The sequence below is a fragment of the Oratosquilla oratoria genome, chromosome 33 (genome assembly GCF_046742065.1).
Source record: "Oratosquilla oratoria isolate Oo_2021 chromosome 33, ASM4674206v1, whole genome shotgun sequence".
Lineage (NCBI taxonomy): Eukaryota > Metazoa > Arthropoda > Malacostraca > Stomatopoda > Squillidae > Oratosquilla > Oratosquilla oratoria.
The window spans coordinates 41,599,143-41,609,947 of NC_134809.1; the positions used below are offsets into that span (position 1 = coordinate 41,599,143).

A 10,805-nucleotide genomic window follows, 5' to 3' on the forward strand; every position below is an offset into this window, starting at 1 on the left:
CTCTTTTCTGATTTCATCTCGTATATTTTTAATTTCAGTTTAAAAGATCTGACTTTCTGCTTGTCTTTACTACTAATTCTTCAAAAATTCCCAAGTTTGTTGGCAAACTGGATCAACAAGAGTACCCACGCTTATCTCCCGCGCCTCCCGAACCGCGATGACTTGCCGCACGCAGAACTCCTGAGACACGATTACTATATAACAGTGGCGTCGGAAGGGACAAAAGTAGCCACATGGGGTAAAATTGGTCATTGTCTTTGTTATATGCTAAATTATGTTTGTCAACAAAATAAAGGGAGGAATTATACAAAACATATAGTAGTTGGTGGTTTTATTTCCATGTCTGTCTGTCATAATTAGGTGTGTGACAAAGATAGTGGCCAGTTTTACTCCCATGTGGCTATTTTTGCCCCTTTCGACGGTAGTCACTTTTGCCCTCAATCCTTTCTTTTTCTTACAGATTGTTCTTCCACTATCGCAAATACCGATCCAGTATAAGCAGGAGGTCTAACGTAGATGATCCCAAATGTTATGTTAATCCGACTAGAAAAAAAAATAGAGAAATGTTGTTGGTTTGACTGTGGCTGTACGTTTCCAATCAATAAAAAGTTGTGGCAAGAGTTAATATCTCTCATTATTCTTTTCCATTTTTGTTTATTTTTGTTATGTGAGATATGTACACCTTTACCGTAGATATGAACCTCTTTTGTCCGCAGTTATGAGCTTGTTCGGTCACCTGACGCCCACCTCATGGGAATTCTACAGCCCAACGGGTCCTACTCAGGCGTCATGGGGCTGCTCAAACGACAGGCAAGTACATTCAAGATCCTACACACTACATGCACAGTTTTATATATTAAAATAACAGGGCAGGACTCGCAGTAATGGTTATAAATTGGACAAATTTAGATTTAAAAAGGATATAGGCAAGAATTGGTTTACTAATAGGGTGGTCGACGAATGGAATAAACTTAGTAACCATGTAGTAAGCGCTGAAACTATCAGTTGTTTTAAGAAACGATTAGACAACTTTATGGATGAGGATGACAGGTGGTGATGGATACGGAGCTGCCTAGTGTAGGTCTTATGGTCTCTTGCAGTCTCCTTCATTCTTATGTTCTTATGTACTAAAGATAAAGTAAGTGTTTCTCCTCTTCTTGTTATCCCTATTTTCTCCTTGTTCTCTTTCTGTTCCTCTCACTTTCCCTTATCCCTCCTTTTATTTCCTCTCTGTTCCTCCTCCCCCTCCTCCTCTTTCCCCTCTTCTTCCTATTATCCTTCTTAATCTATTCCTGTTCCTTCGCCCCCTCTTCTTTCTCCTCTGTATTCTCTTCATTTCTTTCCTGTCTTGATCTTCTCTCACCCGTCCTCCTCTTCATTCTCCTTCAAGATCGAAAGAGGCGTTATAGATCTTTTTCAAACTAACACCACATGATTTTATTCAGTTGAGGAGAACCCCAGTCTGAGAAGGAGAAATCCATAAGACCATGATCGACAATCAAGCCAGTGAGCTTTTAGTTTCGAAGAATAAAGAGAATAAAGTTGGGAATAAATTTCTCAGTCCTTGGGGTTTCCCATCAGGTGAATAATATTGTCTGATGGCAAATCATAAACATGCAAGTAGAGTTAAGTTGTGAAAGGGCAGCACTATCAAAATAACACTCATCCTTTTCCCTTTACTAGAATTCCAGCCGGGTGAATGACATCACTTGGCTACAAGCAAAATTAAACATGCAAGTAGAATTAGGTAGTAAAAAGTTTCATGTTCCTGAAAGCTGACGCTCTTCGTCAACCCTTCTGTAGGAGGCAGATGCTTCGTTGAGTCTCTATTCAGTCAGCTACGAGCGTTCCAAACACGTCGACTTCAGTATTCCGCTCTTCATTGACGAGTGGAGGGTTGTTTTCAAGAGACCTGTCCTCGAGCCGGACATCATGGGCTTCATCAAACCCTACACCTTCTGGGTATATATGTCCCATCTGCCTAACCATCCTACATCTTTGTGACTGCTTGATTACCTTCAGTAGCTGTACAGCTAGCACTGCAACTCTTTCTTATGTTCTTTCTCTTCTTCACTACAAACATATATGCACACACACACGCACACACACACGCACACACACACACACACATATATATATATATATAAGTATATATATACATATATGTATATATATATATATATATATATATGTATGTATGTATATAGATATATATGTATATGTATATACATATAAAAAAATATATTTTAACACACACCCACACACACACACACACAGATAAATATATATATATAATATATATATATACAATTAAACTTTGCAGCAGCTTCTGCATTCACGAGTTTCTTGCTGACATGTTCAACTTTTCTAATACTTGAACGTTGAATATCGCTGAGTTTTCTTATTATGTGTCCAAACTTCATTTGGAATGAATGTAAAGACAATACTAACTTTTTTATTTTACTTGTAGAGCTTTCGCCTAACTTTAGATATCTTCAGTACAAATTGAATACTGAAGATGCCTAAAGTTGGGCGAAAGCTCTACTAGTAAAATTAAGAAGTTAGTATTGTCTTTACATTCATTCCAAATGAAGTCTGGACACATAATAAGACAACTCAACGATATTCAACGTTCAAGTATTAGAAAAGTTGAACATGTCAGCAAGAAACTCGTGAATGCAGAAGCTCTTGCAAAGTTTAATAATTTCTGCCTGAAAGAGGACCTGCTACCCTACTATTATATATATATATATACAACATACATACATATACATACACACACACGCACACACACACACACACACACACACACACACACACACACACACACACATATATATATATATATATATATATATATATATATATATGTGTGTGTGTGTGTGTGTGTGTGTGTGTGTGTGTGTGTGTGTGTGTGTGTGTGTGTGTGTGTATTAACAACCACAATGCACTTTATTTCTAAGCCATCAAAGGACAGCATGCTGAAATTGAAATGTGGTACTGCCCAGGACTCGAACCCGGCATCCTCATCTCTAATCACTGGGACCCATTCAGTGTTGTACATATATATATATATATATATATATATATATATATATATATATATATATATGAGTGGATGGGTGGTGAGATAAACACAGGGAACCGTTTAGGGATTTATTCTGACGTTTCGTCCTTACCAGGACTTCTTCAGAGTACATGCACATTCAAATCATTCACCCCCTAAATACCCGCCGAATCTATCCGCTTACATCGCTTCCCATCCAAACAACAACCACCGCGATGGGTTTATTAAATTAACAAAGACGGCCAGCCGCTTGATACTTCGCGAGGCAGAGCGTAGGAGGACGAGAGGTCAGGTCGATCATGGTGGAACGCGGATAGATTCGGCGGGTATTTAGGGGGTGAATGATTTGAATGTGCATGTACTCTGAAGAAGTCCTGGTAAGGACGAAACGTCAGAATTAATCCCTAAACGGTTCCCTGTGTTTATCTCACCACCCATCCACTCATCTGTCTTACATATTTCAACATATATATATATATATATATATATATATATATATATGTATATATATATATATGTATATGTATATACACACACACACATACACAAACATATATATATACTGTATATATATGTATATATATATTTATATATATACATATATATACATATATATATATATATATGCATATATAATTTTGATGATTGATATATACCAACGTATACATATCAATGAAGTACAAGAATACATTTTGGGGTCATAGCACACAAATAATAACTCATTCCTTTAAATCTACCGACAAAAGTGGTCGCCCATGCTGTTGTTGTGCTGGAACATGAACCTTTGTGGCTGAAAATTCAGTTCTGTTCAAGAGTTCATTTTTCAGATGTGGATGTATATGTTACTGACGCTTGTCATCGTTCTTGCTGTCACTGCTACGCTTCAGTGGGGCTGGACTAAATATGGAGCCTCGTCTCGGTAAGTGAACTTTCCTGCACTCTTAAATTCTTCACTGCCGAAGGGATCATACAAAACCAGATAGAAGAGCTCAGTGATGACAGGAATTCAGATTAATGCCATCTGGTTCAGATGGGATTAAAAGAAATAGATATACTAGATGACGCAGCCTAGCAATAGACAGGAATTTGTTTACCTAGCTTGAAAGGGGTTCATGCTAACTAAAGTTTTATTAATACATTGTGTGCCTCATTTCGTTTAATGTTCACTAACTTCTAATGTCTGGATTACCTATCTCCTCAAGGTACATATAGACATCCAGACTAAACGTTTTTGTTGTAAGACATCCAGACTAAACGTTTTTGTTGTAAGACATCCAGACTAAACGTTTTTGTTGTAAGACCAGCATGCATATGCATATATTCACACATATATATACATAGAAGTATGTGTATACATACATACATACATATATGCATTCATAAATGTATACAATACAAAAGAGATAAAAATGAATACACCAAAACCCAAAGGAACTTTGAAAGTGGTATTTCCAGTCAAGGCATAGATAAACCTATTTGGCCTTATCGTCTCCTGCAGTCTCCTTCATTCTTATGTTCTTATGGGTTAGATTATGTACATGGTAGACATGGAATCGAAGGAAGAATGTAAACTACAGGAAATAGTAGACGTGAGGAAGTTTCTACTTCTGATGAGATTTCAAACTGGATAATCATGGAAGACAGGGAGCAAAGGTCGATTATGAGTTACAACCTAATTGTGAGTTGTATAGAAGAAGGGATAATGCCACAGGATTTGAAGGGTCCTAATGTTGTACCAATTTATAAAGGATGTAGAAAAGAGAAACTCCCGAATTACAGACAAGCACATTTGGTTAGATTGATAGCTAAATTATGTGCGGAGACTGTAAAATATAGATGGGTTGAATACCTTAAAAAGATGAATATTTAGGCAAACAATCAATATGGTTTCATTACTGAAAGATAATGTGTATTTAATTTGTTAAGCTTTTATTTAAAAGCAATTGATGTTACAGGAGAGGACAAAGTGGATTGTGTGTACTTAGGTCTGGGAGAAAGAATAAATGTTATTCCTCAGATGACTAGTATGGAAGGTTTAAGATAAACCTGCTGGAATGGACGTGGGATTTCCCGAAAGATTAATACACAAGGATATTATTAAAGGATAAAATAACATGGTGGAAGTTAGTGATCAACAGATGCCAGGCAGGATAATTAATGGCACCCATGATGTTCCTGCTTAAGCTGCAATAATAATATATTTGTAGATAATGCAAAGACCATTAAGAAAATAAAAGATGAAAAAAGTAAAATATTACAATATTTAGACAGAATATGTATATGAATGTGGCTAAATGTGGACAATTATTCAGCACTAAAAAATGAAAAGTATTGGAAATGGGAAAAGGTACAGAGGCCATGAATGAGTTACTTAGATAGGAGTGACACAATTACAAAAACAAAAGAGTAGAAGGATCTGGGAGTGTTGATCATGAATTATTTGTCATCAAACAAATTAATATGATGAGCGAGAAATGCGCTGTTGGTGAATTTAAAAGTTGCTTTTCACTATATGGAACGAGAAATGTTGAAAAAATAAGAATGCCCAATACGCGTCAGATTGTAATATACAACGGTGTTTTGGCTCTGCGCAAATTGGAGAATATGAATAAGGTCGAGGAAATACAAAAAACTATATTCAAATTGATCGCCAGCCTACCAGACAAACCATACAAGGAGAGGTCAAGTACTGATCAGGGAGTCACATGATCACGATGTTCAAGTGAACAACACTGACAGAAGATCTTATGGTTTGGGACAGAAGGATATCACAAGGTTATGAGAAAATTTGAAAAAGACTGAAGGACATAAAAACCCACTGTAGCCCCAACCCAGGGCACAGTAGAAAAATATATACATTATTTTGTGGGTCACAGCCTTTCCAATGAAACTCCTTATTTCTTTTATAGTTGGGTATTGACGCTGGGTGATTATATCCCTGAACCTTTATTCATAATGGGAATATCTCCTCGTTTAAATATACAGTCACAGGACATAAAAGTGCTTCCAAGTTGCTAAGTCCTCGCCGCTCTGTGGAATAGGAGGCTGAAGACATTGCTCCACCTTAACCGATGGAGTATATAAATTCCCAGACCTGATAGAAAAGAAAGTCCATTCACCTACCTCACACTGTAGAAGCACTAAGAGGTGTGAAAATGCATTCTAGATTATTCAAATTACTTTGTGCGCTATGTGAAGGTATGGTGACATTTTAAATATATATATGGTTAGATAGATATAGATATAGATGTATAGATATATACACATGTAGATCTGTAGACATATATTATCACTACTCAGATATCTATGATTCACCCTGATTATGACGTTTATTATTTATATTTTTACAGACCCAAAGCTTATTCCATTTGGTTCTACTATGATAAATACTTCCTCTGGATACTGGGGCTGCTTCTCACCCATTGTAAGTACATACAATGTGTATGAAGTTACAGTATTTTAGAGTGAAATTGAATATTTCATGAGGTTGGATATGTCTGTTCAGGAATACAAACGAGCTGTTTCAGGTCTTAGAGGAAAGAAACTTCTCAGGTTAGAATGTAATAGTGGTGGTCAATGAAACATTGAGTATGAGTAATTAGTAATTGCACAGCACTACATAGACAATACGTGCTCTCACGTTGGAGACGAAACCAAGACTAACTGATGACAAGCTCACTTAGCGCGGGAAAAACATACACAATTGGTCTTGGTTCTCCTACAAAAAGGCGCAAATAGATATACAGTGACAATGATAAAATCAATATACAAAATAAATATACAATACTACAAGTACGTATGCATAATATACAAGGAATGTTTAATTCTACTATTTCAAGAACAGTGAAACTCAGGTTGCTTTAGTCAGTCTCTGAAACCACAGTTTTGTTACCTTTCCTTGTGAACAAAGCTTTGACATCTTCCTTGGCCTTGCCTGACAGCGATGGGTTGGTACCCAAGAGGAGAATCTGGTCGTATGATTGCTGCCATGTGGCTCCTGGCTGGCATCGTCCTGAGCACAGTTTACAAGTCCAATCTGAAGGCCATGCTCATCCGTCCCAGTGTCAATATCCCCTTCAAAGACATTAGGGAGATGCTTGACCAAGATGTGTATTCATGGAAAGTACCTTTTGAGAATTTGCCCCATCAAGTCATGAGGGTGAGTATCATTTATGTGTGTTATCATTTGGTGTGTAATTATTTGACATCAAGTCATTAGGGTGAGTGTCATTGATGTATGTTGATTATTTTACTTGCCACAGCGTTTTCTCAGGATGCCATTTGGCCACAGATATAAAGTGATACCACCCCAACACACCTCCTCTTCCTCTCCCATTTCCCTCTCCATTTGAAGGAGGCGCCCCCGGACTCGCTGTATGGGCGTGTGTATGCAGGACTGTCCGGTGTTGTACTTCCATCTGAATATGGCACTGCATTTAATGATGTCGTAGAGGGCAAGTTCGCCATTTTTTCCGGGTACGACTTTGCGCTGTCGTCCCAGGATCTCGCTTTCTCAAAGGTATGTGGCCCCATTTGGGTAGGCGTGGGTGCATTTTCCTAACTATAGCACACATAAAATGATGGAGGCAAACCAGCTCTGGCTGTCGGGTCATGCTGTAAGCGCTGTGCCTCCTTACATTGCCTTCGGCCCGAGCAGCTTGCCGGAGAACAGGGATGATCCTTCATCCACAAAGCATTGAGATGGGAGGGGTGTTAATTGAACTTCAGTGTGTATGAAGTGGTTGAGTACTTTGACTAAGCCACGACCACTATATACATATTTTTTGTGGGCAGACAAGTTTGAAGGCTAAAGAGGATTCTTTCTTGATTGATATATTACAAATATTTTTTATACAGCGCACAATTTTCTTGTCTCATTCGTTGAGTTTAACTGGCGGGTATCCAACTGTTGCCGACGTTTCGGAACTGTCCGATTTCATCATCAAGGAGAAAGTTGTGTATCAAATGCAAGATAAGTGATTTATATTGGCCATAGGGATCACAGAGAGTATTGTTGTGATGTGTTCATCGCTTGACTGCCACGGGCCAATAGGATAGCTCGATGCAAGGTTAACTTTGATGATTAGATCCCTCCGAGTGGGACAAACTGACCTCGTCGCCAGTTGCCTTACATCAACAAGGCTTGGAAGTCGTTTACCGGGACATTCATGATAGATGTGTAGCCTGGATATAGAAGGCTTCCGAGAACAACAGTCTATGAGGATCCCGCTATCTCTTATAACTGATTTAAGGTTCAAGTCTTTTCTTGTTAGTGGTCAGTTGTGTGAAATGATGTCATACGTCTTGATAGCTCCGTTGTTTTGGTGATAGGTTAGGCATTGTGTTAGTTTCGTTCTCATCCTGCCAATATTTACATACCTATTGCAGTTGTATTGGTAGTCTTGTAATGGCGCATCCCAAAGGGATCGGTATTTGCAATGTTTCGTCGTATCCATGGGAACATCTTACAGCAGAAAGGTTGGGTCCATGACTTAATCCAGTATTTATACTCCATGTAGTTTACAACGGTTGTTGCCAAAAAGGGCAGGTAGCTTGGCATCCTTTCCTGGGAACATCATCCGGCAGAAGATGTGTGTTAGGCTGGTAGTCTTACCTCACGTTGGGCAGCCAAATGTTAGGCTGGTTGAAGGCAAACCCTGATGGAGAGAGAGTTGGTTTTATTTAGCAATGAATATTGGGCACCAGTGTGTGTGTGTGTGGGGGGGGGGCTTACGTTAAGGGTGGAAAAGGGGGGAGGGGACGAGACGGTGAGGAATGTGACGACTGTGTTTCAAGTCGTGTTTCCAGGCGATCTGCTTGCGAGGGAACAAGGGGCGGGGGGAGGAAGTAAGAAAACATGAGCAGCGAGCTAGGCTCACGTGAGATGCTCCGAGGCGATCTGAATCTTCGGCGTCCATTCAGCTCTTATATGCACGGGCAGGTCATAACCCATGTTCCTAATTGGCGTGAGGTCAAGTGTGATGCGTGGGGAAATCGGAGAAAAACGTTCTGATGCCGGTGACTCACGAACACAGAGAGTATGTGTTTCTCATAAAGGCTTTGTGGTGTCTCACGTGGCAGACGCTAGCACTGGTTGGTCATCCTTGGAGGCCACACAGAGTTCGTCTTAGGTTGGTGGGCTGCACGTGTTTCCTTAAGGAGGCTTTGTCCCATCCGTGGGCCCCAAGGAAGCTCTGGGTCGCGAGCGTGTCCCATGGGACTACTTGCGGGTCAGTAAGGTCGTGGGACGGCCAGAGGAAAGGTGAGGGCGGGAGTGAGGACTACTCCTGTGTGTGTGTGTGTGTGTGTGTGTGTGTGTGTGTGTGTGTGTGTGTGTGTGTGTGTGTGTGTGTGTGTGTGTGTGTGTGTGTGTGTGTGTGTGTGTGTGTGTGTGTGTGTGTGTGAAACACAAGAGATCTAGGAAAGCGCAATCGGCCCATCCGTCCCTTTCATGTATTATATCTAGTAGTCTTGAGTAAAAACAGATCAAATTAGTGGTACATGATCTTCCCTGTCTAAATCCGAATTGTCTCTGATTCAGTATATTGTTATCCTACAATTGTTTGATCCATCTACTTATCTATTTTTATAACCTGTGATTGTAAGGGAAACCAATCTGTAATTTGTTGGGTCTTCCTTATTTCCTTTTTTAGAAATTGGTACGATATCAGCATTTTTCCAGTCTTGTGGCATTTTTCCTTCTTTGAGTGAGCAACTTATTATGTTGTATACTTTGTCTGCTATTTCTTTACATTCTTTTAATATCCAACTTGCTATTCCATCCGGGCCGTGCGATTTCCTGACATCAAGGTTCGTTATTTGATCCATTATTTCTTTCCTTTATGGGGGGAGGATTTCACCTCTCTCCCTTCATCCCGATGTTGTATTTTTTCTCTAGTGAAAACCGGTTTGAAGTGTTTGCACATGACTTCAGCAATTTCGATATCTTCTGTGTATTCTATATTCCCTTGGCGTAGTTTCACTATTTCCTGTTTGTTTTTTAGTTTCCCATTTACATATCTACAGAATAGCTTTGGCTAATCCTTACATTTTTCTATTATGTCTTCCTCATAGCTACAATTTCCTTCCCTGCGTATTTTTACATATTCGTTCCTTTGATTAACATATAATTGCCACTTTCTAGGATTCCTGTCTTTTCTCCATCTCTTCCAAGCTTTGTCTCTTCTATCTTATGCTTCACTGCCCTTTTTTAAACCAGCACTTAATGTACCCCTTTTCCTGTTTTTGCTTTAGGACATATTTATCCATTCCTTCTTTATAGATTTTCAGCAGAATCGTCCATTTTTCTTCCACTTGTGTTTTTCTTTGTAAAAGTTTTCCTAACTCGCTTTGAGAAAAAGTTTTCTAAGTTTCTCAAAGTCCGTTTTACCATACATCAGTCTTCTTTTATGTGTTTCTCATTTCTCTTTATATTTATTTCCTCCTTTAATTCTAACTCGAGTAGTATGTGGTCACTCTTCGCAATTGGTGTCTTGTTTCCACTTTTGTCTACTATTTCAGGTTCTGACGTAAATAATAAATCTAGTTTTGATGGTTCTTCATTATTTCTAAATCTAGTGTTGCCTTTACCCGTTGTGTCATTGTATGTTCTACAGTTATGTCGAGTAATACATTTTCCCATTGATCCTCTCCACTTTTCACTGTCATCTCTTCCCAACATACTGAGTTACTTCCATCCTTCAGCATCTCATTTAATGAAAATTTCTTATCATCTAAC

At 38.9% G+C, this 10,805-nt stretch overlaps 1 protein-coding gene across 1 annotated transcript in view; it reads left to right on the plus strand.

Annotated features, from left to right (window-relative positions):
• Window positions 1-233: 233 nt before the first annotated feature.
• LOC143017969 (glutamate receptor ionotropic, delta-2-like) overlaps window positions 234-10,805 on the plus strand; it is a 25,726-nt gene continuing 15,154 nt past the window's right edge. The window contains exons 1-6 of the mRNA XM_076173007.1: window positions 234-238; window positions 717-810; window positions 1,804-1,962; window positions 3,895-3,986; window positions 6,418-6,491; window positions 7,009-7,278. Of these exons, the coding sequence (XP_076029122.1) occupies window positions 234-238; window positions 717-810; window positions 1,804-1,962; window positions 3,895-3,986; window positions 6,418-6,491; window positions 7,009-7,278 (694 nt within the window). The remainder of the gene's footprint in view (window positions 239-716; window positions 811-1,803; window positions 1,963-3,894; window positions 3,987-6,417; window positions 6,492-7,008; window positions 7,279-10,805) is intronic.